The following is a 16551-nucleotide window of genomic DNA, read 5'->3' as shown; positions in this document are numbered from 1 at the left end:
GGTAGACCAGCTCGCTCTCCCATTGTATTTCCAGTAGAGCCTTGGGTTGAATCTGCTCATCCCAGTCGACTCCCACTTTCCACAGGTCCTGGATGAGGATCTTGGCTCGAGTGGTGAATGGGATAAGATACCCCAGTGGGTCATACTGCGTGGCCATCACCTTGTAGATGTTTCTCAGGGTCAGCTGAGAATACTCTACCGGTCGGTGTCTGTAGCCGAGGCGATCAGAGAGGCAATTCCAACGTAGGCCTAAAGCTGGTTCCTCTGGGTCTTGTCGGGATTGGGAAAGCCACAGCTCGGTACTAGCCGCTTTGGCTTCAGCAGGAAGGTGTTCCAAGCAGTTGGATCGTTGCTGGCCCACTGCCTTATATCGAACCCTCCAGCAGAGAGCAGACTGCGCAGTCGGTCAACTAGGGTCTTAGCTTTATCAGCAGTGGTGATGCTTGTTAGACAGTTGTCCACATAAAATGCACTTTCAACTGTATGCAGGATGTCTTCATGCCTCTTACTGTTGTCCTTCACGTGCCTCTGGAGGGCAAATGTTGCCCAGCAAGGACTGCATGTTGTTCCAAATGGCAGAACCTACCACTCATATACAGTCGGTTCCTCCGCTCTCTTCATACCTCTCCACAAGAAATGGAGCAGCGGTTTGTCTTCTGGTAGCAACCAAACTTGGTGGAGCATCGCTTTGATGTCACCGCTGACAGCCACACTGTGTTCTCGGAACCGAAGAAGCGCGCAGAGAAGTGAAGGATCTAGGGTCGGCCCGGGCAGGAGCTGGCTATTTTAGACAGTGTCCGTTGTGCTGGTAGGAACAGTTGTAGACAATTCTTGCCTTTCCATTATGGTGGACAACATGGTGAGGAAGATACCATGACTCCTGGGAGCTATCTACTGTAGCTGAAGGAAGAGGTTTGGCATAACCTAACTGTTCAAGTCTATGGATTTCTTGACAGTAGGTATCTGCCAGAGCTGGATCTTTAGCTAGACGACGTTCAGTACTACGTAGCTGTGGGAGCAAAGTGTTCTTTGATGCCCAGAGGAAGGGACTATCCTTGAGCCTGAGAAGTGGAGTAGCATATCTAGTCACTCCATCCACTTCCACTTTAGTGGTGCATTGCTCTAACAGGTCTACAGCCTGTTGATCCTCTTTAGAACGTGTGGCAGTGTTTATGTTCACATAAGGCGAGATGTCAACTTCCCACAGACGTTCTACATGGCGCTGGAGCTCTGAGTTGGGAGACATGGTGAAGTAGCAGTCCGGGTGGTCAGCAGAAACATGACTGAAGTTGGCTGGGCCTTGTAAGGTCCAACCAAGAGGAGTGCACACCGCTAGGGGGTTCCCAGGTGGGCCAGCTATTACTGGTTGCTTAGGGATGAGTAGATGAGGGAAATCAGACCCAATAAGAAGTAAAGGCTGCACTCTGTCCACAAGTGGAAGTGGAAGTCCTCCCAGATGGGACTACTTTCGCATGAGTGACTTTACAGGGTAGCTGTGCTCTGAGAGACTTAGTTCATCAGCAGTGAAGGCATGGTGAATGCTGTACTTTACTTTGGGAGTGTGAACTGGAGATATTTCAAATAAAACTGTATCTCCCTGAAGGCGAATCACCTCATGGCGGACAGTGCGCAGGGGAAGGTTTTCAGGCTCTTTAGTCAGATGGAGGCGTCGCACTGCTGATGGGAGGATAAGAGTCCTCTCAGACCCGTCATCGAGGATAGCAAAGTCTTCCAGGGAATACTCAGCATTGTGTAGACATACTTTGACCAACTTGAACATGACTTTATTTGGGCAGTTTGGACGGTCGATGTACACTGTATTGGAAGCAGCGTTGACCATTAACACCTTTTTCAGTTCTTGAGGGCACACGTCATGGAGCACAGTAAGATGTTGTTGCTTACATAATTTACAGGGCTTCTTTAGAGTGCAAACCTCAGGTGCATGATTCCTGCTGCACCGCCAGCAGCTTCTGTGTTTGATCCATGTGGCAATTTCAGCTGCTGAAAGAGCTTTGAATTTAAGACACAGGCTCAGGTAATGTCCTCTGTTGTCACAATAAGGGCAGTAAAGTTTAGGACCTGATTTAGGCTTAGGTAATCTTATAAGGCCAGCTGGATCTGGAGGTGTGGCTTTAGCCCGGCTCTCTGTGTTGTAGTACACGTTGGATGAAGGACCCTGAGGTTTCTTCTGATTCCTCAGCTTTGGTTGATCTTGACACATGTAGGCTGCTCTAGATGAGATTCGCTTGGCTTGTGATTTCAACTGGAGCCATGTGGAGAAATCTGACAGGGTATAAGTCTTATCAGTCCCAGTTGTCAGAATGCCACGGTTCAAGCTATATTCAACAAAGCTGTCTCTGTAGTTAGCGGGCAATTTGTTAAGTAGCCTAGCAACATGAGAGCCACATTTGAGTTCCTAGCCATTTTCACCTTCTAGCGATCGGAGCATGCCTACTAAAGCTTGTACTGAGAGGGCAAAATTGTCAAATCCATCTGGATCACCAACCCTAACTGGAGGTAAGTTTAGGATGGCTCCTAGCTCACTTTGCAAAAAGCTGGCGGGGTTGCCCATATTTATCTTGAAGTGCCTGTAGGGCCGATGTGTATGGGTTCGGGTCATACATGAAGGCTTGTGCTAGCTTGTGAGCACTAGGCAGCTTCAAATGTTGCAACAACACTTGATATTTAAATGGTTCGGTGAGGTGAGCATGTGAGCATAGCAGGTTATCTAGAGCCATTTTGAGCAGTGCAAAGTCTGCCTCTCTTCCAGATGTGAAGTAGGGTAAAGCAGGCTTAGGAAGTCCATATGAAGTAGCTATTAATAGCTCCATCTAGGTGCAGCGATTGAGCCTGGAGGAGGAGCTGTCTCTTGTGGCAAAGGTGGTATGCTGGGAGGAGAGTGATGCTGCAGGGTTGCATCAGGTTGTACTGGCTGTTGTTGTGAATAAGACCAGGGTACATGCTGATGTGGAGCCTGGCTATAGACTGCTGGTTGCTTGTTTAGGGGAGCAGTGGGCTGCACTGTTAAGGCTGGTGGTCCAGCACAAGGTAATATAGCACCAACTGATAGTGTCGTACCAGGCTGAGGGATGGTATTATGCGCTGTGGTTGGCGGAGCTATCGTGGAGTATGTGAATTGTGGCTGGGTTGGCAGGTTTACCATGGCAGGAGGTTGCGGTTGAAGGATAGGCGAAGCTCTAGTTGTTAATTGGCTTGTTGACACAGGAGGATTAGTCACTGCTGCTGTAAAGGCTGGTGGAGGGCCAATAACTGTAGGAGCAGAGTGTGCAGGTCCATGTGCACCTTGTGAGGGTGGTGGTACTCCCATGACGTCAGCTGGGAACCCTTTGTTGGATTCATCTCCGCTTTGCGGTCTTGAGGCAACAGAGCTACTCGTTTCCTCCTTTAGGAGGGATGTAATGAGAGTCGATTTCTCTAACTCAATTTCCTTTTCCTTTAGCTTACGTTGCAGCATTAGCCGTCTGGTAATAGCCTCTTTTGCCTTTAATGCTATTTCTGTCATGATCCTGTTCCTGCCTAAGACCTGTTGCCACAGCAGCCACAGCTCGCACCTCATCAAGCTCCAGCCAAGCTGTTTCCCCAGCAACCACAGTCAACTCACCATCCACATCATCCAAACCACCTGTCTCTCATTAGCTCCTCATCAGCTCATCACACACACCTGCTCCTCCTGCTATATAACTCCCAGCCTGCTCTCCAACCGGTGCCAGATTATTGAACACGTTTTTGTTAGTAAATTCTCCAGCCTTTCAACCACCTTGACTCCACGGATCCGAACCTTGCCTCGCCCTCTGACCTGCCTGCTCCTCGTGCCCTCTTGTGATTACCGCTTTGCTCCCGACCACGTCTTTAGATTTCCCCTATTGGAGTTACTGCCCCTCTGACCTCCTGGCCACGACCCTGCTCAGTCCTCGACCACGTCTCCGGATTCCCCTGTCGGATATTCAACCTCTCAGATCTTCTGGTAACGACCGCCTGTCTTCTGACCTAGCCTCTGCCTCTCCAGTCATCGCCCCTTTTCCCTCTTTAATAAACATTCTAAAACGTGTCATTCTGTGTTGGGTGTTTTTATGGGTCCGCCAGCTTGAAAACATTACAATTTCTGCCTCTTCATCAAGCTTACACCTCTGTATTTCTTGTTCTCTTAGGAGTTCCTCTCTTCTTCTGAGGGCTTCCCGAGCTTGTTGGTCCAGATGCTGGTACTGTTCATCCATCAGAGTTTCCTCCGTTATCTGTCTTTGTACCTCTGCCAACTCCATGCGCTTTATTCTCACCTCCAACATGGCTGTCTGTATGTCAGATAACCCATCGATGATTGACCTCCTTGTTGACGAACTGGTGCCGCCCTGGGTCTTAGCTTTACTGCGTTGAGAGACAGATTGGCTTCGATCTGATGATGCTCTCCTACTAGGTAGCCTACCTAGCCTACCTAGCCTACTAGGTAGGCTAGGTATGGCTCCAGTGATGGCAGCTGTCATCATTGCAGGTTAATCTGGAGGATGAGCTACACAAGACAATGTTTTGTGCAGCAACTACCTGTCTTTCTCATGAAGTGGATGTTATTAACATCGACAACTGGGATGACCTCGTTAGAGCCACTCATATGCGCCTTCGTGGGGCGGCCAAATACCTGGTGAGCCCCACCATGACAGCTGCAGATGTACAAGAAGCTGAACTACATCTCCTATGACAATCCCAAAGTGAGACCTTCCAGGAAGAGGTGAAACTCCTTGATGTGGGGAAGCCCATCTCCAAACAAAGCCGCCAAATCATGCTTGCTCCTGAGAATGATATAGCTGTCGGGCTGATAACAGTGGGAGGCAGGCTGCGAAGAGCAGAAGATCTGGATCTAGATAACATGCATCCAATTATCCTTGACCCGAAACATCATGTTACCAGGCTCCTCATCAAGAAATATGACAACCAGCTCCTGCATCCGGGTCCGGAGCGTGTATTCGCTGAAATTCGGAGAAGATACTGGATCCTACGCGGAAGAGAATCCATCAAACGGCATCAGTACAGCTGTGTGGAATGTCAAAAGTGGCACGCTAGTCCTGTAGTCCCACAAATGGCAGACCTTCCCCCAGCAAGACTCCGTCTATACAAGCCACTTTTCTGGTCTACCGGAGTGGACTGCTTCGGCCCTTACAATATCAAGGTGGGTCGACGCACAGAGAAGTGATGGGGGTTTATATTTAAATGCATGACAACGAGTTGTGTGTACCTCGACCTGCTGGAGAGCATTGACACTGATGCTTTTCTGATGGGATTACGTCGCTTCATCGCTCGTCGTGGCAAGCCCTTTGAAATCCTGGCCGACAGAGGGACCAATTGCCGAGGTGGAGCGGCTGAACTACAGACCAGCTTCCAAACTTTAGAAGCTCCTATCCAAGAGCAGCTGGCTGGACAGAAAATAGAGTTCCGATTCAACCCGCCAGGTTCCCCTCATTTTGGGGGGACATGGGAACGGGAGATCAAGTCAGTGAAGGCAGCCCTTCGAGTGGTACTGCAGGACCAAACTGTCACAGAATCTGTTCTGCAGACAGTTTTGATTGAGGTGGAGGGAATTCTCAATGCGAAGCCACTGGGATATATTTCCTAGGATGCTGCTGATCCAGACCCAGTCACCCCAAACTTACTACTCATGGGACGTTGTGATCCACAAGCCATTTACGCTTCCAGCGAACTCCTGGGCAGACGGCGATGGCGACACAGCCAGGTCCTAGCAGACCACTTCTGGTCCAACTTTATCCGCTATCATCTTCCTAACCTACAGAAGTGACACAATTGGCACAAGAATACAGACAATCTTGCAGTTGGACAGGTTGTGATGGTGGTCGATTCACAACTGCCCAGGGCCCAGTGGCCGATCGGGAGGATTGTCAAGACATGTCCAGGCTCAGACGGTCGAGTCAGGGCAGCTGAATTGAGGATAAAGGGACAGACTTATCTTCGACCAGTTGTGCGCCTGGTGCGACTGCCAGCTTGGGAAGATGAAGATGACTCTGGCTAAACACCTGATACGACTTTCCTCTAGTTTTCGAATTTATAACTAAATTCGGGGGCGGCTATGTCAGAAAGGGCTATAGTTATTGCAGTTCTAGAAGATCCATTTGTAAAGTTACCCCAATCTTATTTTGGTGGTCCAGTTTGTGACGTCACTTCCTCTAGATAGTCACTTCCTGTAAAGCCGTTTCTACCATTTTGTCCAAGTTGTTGGTGGTGGCAGACAGCCTCGTGTGCGTTCATGACTGATATGTAAGTTTGGTCAACCGTAGCACCTCTATGGATACATACAGTAAATAGCCTATGAGTTCATTCAGTATTCTTTATGTCTGTCTGGACATATTGTTTGGATTATTTAGAGGGAGTTCCTACAGTTTAATTGGTATCAGTTGCTATTCTCGCTTGTAGTCCGCAATTCACTTCTCTTAATTTGTGTTATGTGTTCTAAATACTGGTTTATTTGTGTATTATTCCATTTACTCCATGTGTATCCATCCATGACGTCAGTTCAGTTGAGGTGTGGTATAATGCCAGGCTAATTGGCAGCCTGGTTTAGTAGTGTGGTACTTGCAACTGCAGTACCAAGGTTTGACCACCAGAGGTCCCTGGAGACCATATGATTTTGTCAGTGCCTCTGAGGCTGGAAGTGTATTTACTCTGTGTAACCCTTGAATGTGCATCATTTGGGAATATATTTGTTTTTGCATAGTCTTTAACGTTTGCATATTTATTTCACCATTTGTACAGTCCTTTTACATCATTCTTTGTATTTATTTTCCAGACCACATGGAACCACAGAAATGTATAGATGTCCATACTTCTACTGTCATTAAATACGTAAAACTGTCTCTCCGTGCCCTGCTCTCTGACCGGAGTCCTTATCTTGAAGATACTGTCAGATCAGCAAATAATTTCCAGAGTTCCCACTCTATCACGTAGACCAAAATTGATAATCATCAAGTAAAATAAACTTTTCAAACCGGCAGTGAGGCACCTGTGTTCATTATTGATTTTACTAACTAACAATATCCTTTTCAGAACTTTAATTGTAAATGTATAATTATAGGTGAAAGAACAACTGGTGTAATTGTCTAACTTAGAACAGATTCTTTCTAAATATTACTTGAGTGAATAATCATCACAGAGCAGCTCAGAACATTTGTGGTGTATAAGTAAATCACATGGATCAGAAATACCTCTGTAGCTTATGTCTTTATTATGTAACAGATGAGTACACCTGAATGAGTTCAGCTAGAACAATTGTGTGTTTCACTGTGGCTCTCGGCTCAACTCTGGTGACAAAACACAAAGTAACAGTGAGGGTTTTTTAAAAAGCAGGGATTAGCAGGATGGGGATTAGCATGCAGTGTGGGAGTTCACAGCATGCAGGCCAGTTAAATCACACAAGCTGAGACTGATTTCATTTGTCTGAATTTAATTAACTCTACGATGTCTTACACTGTTTTTGCTATAACAAAGAAGGTATTCCTAATCTCAACCTAAAGTTTAGAGATTCCTGGACAGAGATGGAAACATTTTCATTATGACTCGTCTCTCATGATTTAGCTGAGCTGATGTAGAACTGGTGACTTGAGCGAACTATACGGAGCAGAAGAAAAAAAGGGCAAGTTCACTTATTTTCAACATATTAGCATTGGTCTCTAGTATAAATGAATGCCTTGTTAGTCAATCTCTGGAAAAAATCTCTGGCACTCTTGTTTCAGCAAATAGAAGCTAGCCAGAAGAGAAGGAAGCAGAACACGTTAAGATTTTGAATCCTATTTTCTGGATTTTGGAGATCTCGCTTCTGATTGGCTAACAGCAACACAATTCTAATACTGACTCTTTTTGCGCTGCAATGTTGACATTTTATCTCCACAAATAACTCAAGTCGGAAAGGAGTTTTGCCGTGTTGTGGACTTGCTAATGCTAATGGTTAGCTTCTACTAGACGTGCTCTGCTCTCTCCAGGATGCTAAAGCAACAGCTTGTTGTGAGCCAAGATGGGTGAGTTCACGAATGCTAATTTTCAGTGTGACATAGATCTGAGTGGCTTTTCTAATCTGAGTTTCCCCATCTATTTTATTTTGGTGGCTAATGCAGGAAATGGGGTAGAAGATTAACACAATCAGACGGCATGTGAAACTCAGAGTGACCAATAAAATTCCAAAAATAACCACCACTGAAAGGCAAAAGGCAAAGTTGGCTAAACACATTTGAAAGTACCCCACAAACAAATCACTGGATGTATTCTAACACTGATCAACTTCTTAAGTCAACCTATGTCAAGATGGCTGCCACAGATGATTGATCCCAAACTTACAAATGTCTAAAAGCCAGAATGAGTTCCCCTTTGATGTGACTGTAGTCCATCCCCTTAGCCATGCAGGGGCGCCTCCAGAAAATCTTGATAGGGGTGGCCAGAGGGGTCAAAGAAATCTTTGGGGTGGCACACCAAATTTGTCCTTGTGCTAACTCTGGGAGAGTTTAGCCTGTGGCGATGCACTGCATTGCTTCTTTATTCATATATATATTTTTTTTTTCTAGGTGTGGCCATGGCCACCCCTTGGGGGCGCCATTGTAGCCATGTATTATCAGATCAGACAAGATCCTTGTGATTTCGTGTGATATGTTATTTTCAGGATCTCACAAAAAACATCTATAACTCCATCATTTAAGCATGCAAGCATCACGTTTTTAATTTTTGCATGAAAGGAGCTGAGCAATACACAAGCCTTCATAGATTTAATTCTGTGTTTGACAAACATTCTTTTAAATTGTAACAAACACATTTTCAGGTTCCTAAACTAATTAGCTATTTGTATTCTCAAGAAAAGAAAGGATTTTCCCATATTAAAGTTTTTGTTTTAACAAAAAGAAAAGGTCTTCTCCCACTCATACAGAATTTCACTGATCTGATACCTGAAAGGGGGCCCTGGGTGAAGTGCCCATGTCGTCGTAGAGCCTGTTTGAACTGTGCCACTCCCAGAATGACATTTCTCAGCTTCATCCACAGGAAGTATCCTCCTCTAGTGCTGGAAGGCCACGTGCTCTCCAAAACTGCCTGAAATCATATCGCAGAAAGAGGAGGAAGAAAGTCATGTAAATGTCATGGACTGTGGTGAGGTGAGGACCCAAACACAGATGAGCGATTAAGTGAGCAGGCAACAGGACGTCACGCTGGTAAACTGGACTAATTTTCTCAAATGGGGAAGGCAGACACAACAACCAACCAACAAACCAGCCAACTGACTGACGAGAACAGAGGGTTTAAATACATAAAGGTAATCAGGGACAGTTGAGTAGGAAACAGTCAGAAGCAGGAAATCAATAAATGCTAACAGGGGACAACAAGACCCAGTGTGGCAGCAGTTGAGAAGCAGTTTCTGACTAAAACTACTGATGGATGTTGGTGTTTTGATTTATTTTTATTATGTTTGACAGTAAAATGCTCAAATGTTTTCTCGTACATGAGTCGAGTTTGAAGAGTTTGATTTATGCCTGAAGTAAAAACAAACCAAATCCTGTTCCACTCATCTAATGAATGTTTTATTGGGGGTGTTAGGAGCAGCAGTTTCAGGTCTGCAGCAGCTGAAGCTCTCTGAGAACAGGTCACCTTCATCTGTCCACAGAGTGGACCTCAAATGTCCTTTGAGCAAATATGATTCAACAGAACTGGGTTGGGTAGACAAATGGGTCGTTTTAAGTAAATCCACCTTTCTGGTGATGATGTGAGGAGTTTTAAGCTAACTAAGGCATCAGAGTATCCGGTGTATAGTTACAAGACATATGAAGCCCTTGGAATTATACCGATTTCTGCACGGATTTGTCATAAAATGTTATCTGATCTTCATCTAAGTCACAACAATAGACAATCAGTCTGCTTAAGCTAGCACCACACAAATAATTATATGTTTCCATGTTTTTATTGAACACACCATGTAAACATCCACAGTTCAGGTGGGAAAAGCATGTGAACCCTTGGATCTAATAACTGGTTGAACCTCCTTTGGCAGTAATAACTTCAACTTTCCTCATGCTAATACTGTTTAGCTGCTTTAGCGGGACAAATTTAGCCAGTAATGTTACTTTACTGCCTAGAAATCTACACAAGTCACAGCAGTAGCAAATTACGTTGCTCTGCAGGTCAGACTAGCCACACCCCATTATAGCCTCAACAGGTCTATCATTGGCCTGAATGAGTTAAGGTCTGACCAATCACAGCGCTCTGCAGAGAGATGCTGGGCAAGCTTAGGCCCAATCTCAATACTCGCACTGGGGCCTTCAGAAAAGTGCACTTGGAGAAAGTGCGCAGTAGGGTTCAAGTGAGTAGTACACCAATGTGCAAATAGTTGCGGAATTGAGATGGGGAGCATTGTGTCATCGATCGCAACGCATGCCGGGTTGCTGGTCGCTGTGAAACTTTTTTCAAAAACCTTTATTAACAACTTTCAAACAAACAAAAAAGTAATTATTTGAAATAAATTTTACTTAATTGCTGCTTTGTCTAAAACATTCAGAGCATTAAATAATCATCATAAAACGAACTAATTTCATTAGAAAATACATATTTTCAGAAAAGGAACTTGAGCCTTGTCTCCTTCAGCAATGACTTGTGGGTAATGGTAATACCCTTGCCCGAGGTCCGCATCGCTGCAGACTTGAGTGAAGTGCAGATTAAGGGTGCAATGAGGGCGTGGTCAAATTCCACACTTGAGAATCAGGACACCCTACGCACTCGCACCCCTGGCCGGGAACGTGCAAATGAAGGGCACGAGGGTGCAAGTGCGAGTATTGAGATTGGGCCTTAGAACCATTACAGCAGAGCTTTTGTTTTGATATAAGCAGAACTGCAACAGAGCAAAACAACAAAGACGGCAACGGCCCAGGAACGGTGCTCATTTGAAACAGCTTTGGCATCAACTTTGGAAGATTTAGACTTGGGCTTTTGCTTGAGTCAGGAGAAGATACAGGTACTTAAAGGGGCATTATGGAAGTTTGACAGCCAAAACATGTATAGAAATAATACATTTCTTCTTAATACATTCTCCTGCAACGCCCTGGTCCTGTAGAATGAGTCCTGGCATTTTTATTGTGATTGCCTATTTTTCTGTAAAATCACAGAAAAAGAGAGCTGCTCGGGTCGAGCAGGCTGCTTCATGCGCGTTCACGCTAAGGCATAGCCCTCCGAACCGTTCTTTGAACGTTGTTTCAGCTATCATCAAGGATATAAATGTTACAGATGCAGAAGGCACCACTGGTGATTTAGCTCGCCTAGTAAAGTGTAGGGCTTTTGTGCAGAAGACCCGGGTTTGATTCTCGATGTGAATATGGTTATTTCAGAATTTTGTTTTTACAATAATGATATATTTTTTTACAGTAAGATGCCCAAATTTTTATTTGAGACTTGCCGAACGGCATTGAATTCACAGATAAAAAAGATGTGGGTTATCTGAGCATGCAGGAGAACTGACCCATCATAAACCTTTGTCGGCTGTGCTGAAGAGAAAAGTACAGAACCAAACTATTTCATTAATTAGCTGCGTGTTCTCCTGTCCTCTGTCCTCCGGGCCACACTCACACACACACACACACACACACACACACACACACACACACACACACACACACACACACACACACACACACACACACACACACACACACACACACACACACACACAAGGGACTGTAAGCTCTCAGAGCTCTGTGAAGCTGATCCCCGTCAGCTTCACAGAGCTTCGTTTCAGCTGTTATTTTCATTAAGGAGTGTGCACGTACAGCATGCGCGCCTCGTGCACGAGCCTCCTATTGAAGCTGCCGTTACGCTTTTGGCCTGAGGAGGCAATCGCAAGCATAAAAATTCAAAACTCCCTAAAGTCCCTTTAAGTCCTTTATTTAAAAAATATGTATTAGCTTCTTCTTTGATGATGTATGGCGTCCTGCCCCGTTGACTGCCATCCGTAGTGGTGAGTGCATCACGTTGTTCTTTGCTCTGATTGGTCCTAGCACTGTTCAACTGGATGTAGAGACAGTTTGAAAGCCAACCGTAGATTCCACCCCATGACTAAGCTCTGTCTATTGGTCGTGGCCTGACTGTTTACATACATAGGACAGCTTGCAAGGCTATTATTTTACATGAGCTTGGACTGATTAGCAAATCAAATCAGGATGAAAAGTTGAAAAACAGATAAAAGGTTTAATGACTAAATGTTTCTAGTTGTTTCTAATTGGGCACTGTCGTTGGGATATTTACCCTGAGATATTGATGCTACTGACCCACCAGAGGATCTACTGTGTCATTAGGGTTATTGTCACTTGTTAGATGTGACCCAGTCAGCATGTGTTGTGTTCAGGTGTATGAACAATCATGAAAACACTAAGAGAGGAACAGTCTGAGGGATTTAGATAGCTGAAAACTGCATTTTTTGTTTTTTGTTTTTTTTCTTTGAAGGACACAACTTGGGGACAATGTCAAATATAGGCAAAGAAAAAATCACAACAATAAAATGTAACTTGTCACAATGGAGTGTAATCATTCATTAATAGTACACTAGACAGTTACCTTGTTGTAGTAGCCATAGGTGATAGCATTGGGATGAACACCGGCCTTCTTCATCTCAAACAGAACCCTGACAGCCAGGACGGGCTGGCCATACTGCCCACACAGCTGCATCAGAACCCGGTAGCACACCTGTGTACATTCAGGTGGAACTGTTAACTTACTGCAACATAAACAGTGACGCTAATGCCCGTTCATGAAATTCAGCACTAAAACCATCAGGAGTTTTTGTGGGGGTTGAATTATTCTGCTACAGCTGAAGTACCTCATCGGGGGGCTGCAACTTCTTAGTCTGCATCTTCCTGAGGACGTCGTAGGCGGTGCGAAGCGCCCGCACCTTGGAGTGGCACACCTTGACGTAGGCCGGCAGACAGATGAACCACAAGCCATAACAGTGACGGAGCAAACACTTGGACCACATCTGAGGGATGGATGAGTACTTCTTGGCAATCTTCTGGGCTGATTTTATTTCCTGTGAATGAAAATTTGTAATATGTGAAACTTTAACTGGAGATGAAACAGTGAAAGACAATCATCCTTAGTAAACTTTTAATAAAAATGTGATTTCTATTGTCAGCTTCAAACCTTAGCTGTGATTTCTGGATTCAGTACAGCTGCTCTCACCTGTTTGGTGCGTCTAAACATGGGGGCTGGGCTGGTGGGGCAGCTGTGCCTGGCAGCAAGGCGAGAGGATGGTGTTCGCAGACCCTCCACAGGGTCAAACAGGTCAAGACTCAACACGGGGAAGCCATCATACCTGATGACAAGAACGCATAGAAAAGGAGGATTTTCCATGGGTTTATACTCATCACAACCCCTCTCTGATTTAGACAGCAGCTCTTGAAACACAAGTGAGATCAGCTGTTTATTGTCACACCGTCTGTCAAACTAAAATTAATCTTGAGTTTGAATTTATGGATCCAAAATATAAATAAAAATCTTTGCTTTTTTGTTTTGGATGTAAGAGTTGCACTGCTCACCAAATATCCAACAGTGAATGCAGCAAAAACAACCCGTCACTTTGAATGGTGCTAAATGCATCTCCTCAGGTGTTTGCAACAGAAACAATCTCTTTATCCCTGCAAAAAGTCTCTCAGACCCCCATAAACACAACAATGCTGTTATTGCCCCCAGCAGCGTTACACCATTGTTATTATTTGAGGGGCTGTTTGAAAGAGACAGAAGTTGTGCAGTCTCTCCATTCTAAAATGACTGACTCAGATTTTTGTACATTCTTTGTTCATTTTGCTTCCTTTACGGTCAAAAGCTCAAACTGAACTGAGTGAAACACTAAAACACAAAATCTAACAGAATTGTTTTCAATATAACCATCTGAGACAGAGTGGCTCCTCTAAATGTATGTATATATATATATATATATTTTTTTTTACCTGTAGCACAGCGGATGCTCCTCCCCATCAGGCAGAGGAGGCAGTTCTGGAGGAGTGATGAAGACTGTGTGCTCACTGCGCTGGGATTCATCAATCTCTATCAGCCTGGCCTCCTCTGTCTTGTCTCCGTCCACCTGCAGAGCACAACATTCAAACATGAGCAGAGACACCTTGGACCCTTCATCCATCACAGCCCATGGAAACAGGGAATATCTTCACCTACGGGGGAATGTCCTCACAAATAGGGACACGATGTAAATATTTTACCACATGCTTGCTAGGGTTCTGCCAACACAAGACTTACATCTTCATAAACTCTCTTAACCATAATTTTAAGCACTGCTACAGCTGCCATCCTGAGGGAGAAATGGAGGGTGGCAGCAAATGACCTACATTTTGAGTTGGCGTGCTTCTGCAACTACCCTGTTCTTCTGCAGCCTCTGCTAAAAAAAAAATCCTTACAACACAGGCTGTATGAATTCATCATGCAGGGTGTCTGGTTACTAAGTATAGGAAGAAAAGATGCATTACCATTCGAGGACGATTCAGAAATGAGAAAAAGATGAACGAGATTAAAGGCCACCCCACACCTGGACCACAAAGGCCTCATTTACTGTATAAAACTTTGCCTAGAATCCTTACTAAACCCTATTTGAGCTCAGCAAAAACATCTATCACATAAATGAATTTTCCAACCTATAAAACGCTGCTTACACATGGCTGCATGCAGTTTTTGATTTATAAATCACACTTGTCCTAGAAATATGCTCAGGTGGTTCTGGATCACATCCCGCCCCCCACTTCCTACGATAGATGGACAATGCAAACTGCGTTATGAATATTGTGCACATAAACAAGTCTGCTTATGGACGGCATGTCACACAACAACCAATCTATGCTCTGGAGCATGACGTATTCCCTTTGAGAGGTACCACACTGCTACAGCGGTGAGCTTTGGTGCTGCATAGAGATAAGCGAACATAAATAAATAAATAAAAAAATTTGAAGAAGTGGTCATATGGATCCTAAGATGGCAATAATCATTGATGCTATCAATAAAAGTGGCACGGTTGCTGGCTTTTCCAGATCTAAGGGGAACATTTAATGAAAATATTTTATTTAACCCAAAAAGGCTTTAGGCAAGACGATGTTCATATCAAACAAATATTAGCCCGCCTGCCGGCTAATCCCCGCTGGTGTTCTGTCAGAACTCCTAACCCGACAGTTGGACCTGGAACGTGACACAATTAATGCACCAATAAGTAATACGAAGACATATGAAAGTAATATCTTAAAAACATTATATTTTAATTACAGATATAATGTTTGTTCTCAGTTCAGAGATGGAGGGGTGACTGTTGGTTGTGCAGCTCGAGGGTCTACAAATCGGAAAATATGTCCTAAATTAAACATCTTAACATTTAATCATCTCCAAATACTACTTTCACAGCTTTTAATAATTCAATACAGAGTTTTGACCTCATCTGATGACCCAACTCAATTAAAATTGTTTTGTTGCTACAGAAAACGAATTTGCCTTGAGGGTATGTGTATCTTAATCCTTCATTTCTGTGCGTGGCCTGAGATATGAACAGTTCCTTTTCCATGAAAGGTAATCATGTAACATGGACAGAGCTCACAAATACAATCTGAAGATTTATTCGTCCGTAAAGCTGACCCGCAGTGAGGCTGAGGAGCACACCTCAGCCTCACTGCGGGTCTGGGAACAAAGAAAAGAGAAGAATCATTCACATTCACTTCCTATAAATCTCAATTACAGCCAGAACACAAGCAAGGACAGCTGAGTCAGTCTCAGGTAGAAATGTCACCTGCACAGCTCAGTGACTCAGGCAGAAGAACGGCCGAGTAGACTGTAAGCCCCCACAAACATAAAATGTAACCTTTAACTCTCAAGTACAAGTCAAACTATTCAAAATGCTTCCAACAGAACAAGCTTCTCCAAGGCTTCATATGAGAAACATACATGATCTGATCTGCTAACGATTCAGGAATCATCAAAGCGATGAAAACCTGACTCACCAAACTCATGAAAAATTGAGTCTCTGCAGGAAACTGAACACACAGATTTTACGTGAAACGGTGCTTCCACTATCTCAGAACAAACTGCTGAGGCAGCAGATACAAACACAGCCTGTGAATATCCCAATGAACATTAAAAATGCAGAAAAAAAAAGGAAGCTGGTGCAGCTTGGAGGTAGGCGGAAGTAAATCAGATTACAGCAGTAGGAAGGGGAGTGAAACCCAGACATATTAAAGCAGGTCTGCAGAAGCCCAGGAGAAAACCATGCTCGCCTGCTGAGATGCATTCTCAACTAGACTATTTGCAGAACTCAGGCCACGCACAAGCAAACTGTTCCCATAACAGGCGGGGACGATAGTACTTACCTTGCTTCCTTTCTCTGCACTTCGCTCTGAATTATAAAGCTGCTCACAAAGGTAGGCAGGAGAAGAAAGAGGAAGATGAGCCCAAAAAAGATTGGAAGCGGAAAGAAGAGAAGTAGGTTTGACTGAATTAGTATCAGCAAACAACTTTATTTTTAAACAAGGGTTT

General features: G+C 44.4%; 1 protein-coding gene across 8 annotated transcripts in view; it reads right to left on the bottom strand.

The window, feature by feature from the left end:
- The window catches only part of LOC107381832 (C-myc promoter-binding protein), a 92583-nt gene that overhangs the window by 27400 nt on the left and 48632 nt on the right, over positions 1 to 16551 (bottom strand). For 5 of the 8 annotated variants that reach the window (XM_070554929.1, XM_015953729.3, XM_054732199.2 and 2 more), the window contains 6 exons: positions 16386 to 16424; positions 13980 to 14113; positions 13213 to 13345; positions 12854 to 13060; positions 12592 to 12720; positions 8949 to 9090 (listed from right to left, as the gene is read on the bottom strand). In XM_070554929.1, coding sequence (XP_070411030.1) covers positions 8949 to 9090; positions 12592 to 12720; positions 12854 to 13060; positions 13213 to 13345; positions 13980 to 14113; positions 16386 to 16424 — 784 coding nt within the window. The remainder of the gene's footprint in view (positions 1 to 8948; positions 9091 to 12591; positions 12721 to 12853; positions 13061 to 13212; positions 13346 to 13979; positions 14114 to 16385; positions 16425 to 16551) is intronic. The other 3 variants (XM_054732198.2, XM_015953734.3, XM_054732201.2) reach the window with 1 other exon arrangement.

The sequence above is a fragment of the Nothobranchius furzeri genome, chromosome 9 (assembly GCF_043380555.1).
Source record: "Nothobranchius furzeri strain GRZ-AD chromosome 9, NfurGRZ-RIMD1, whole genome shotgun sequence".
NCBI lineage: Eukaryota > Metazoa > Chordata > Actinopteri > Cyprinodontiformes > Nothobranchiidae > Nothobranchius > Nothobranchius furzeri.
The sequence above is the reverse complement of the archived record's forward strand: the minus strand, read 5'-3'. Positions and strand labels throughout refer to the sequence as shown.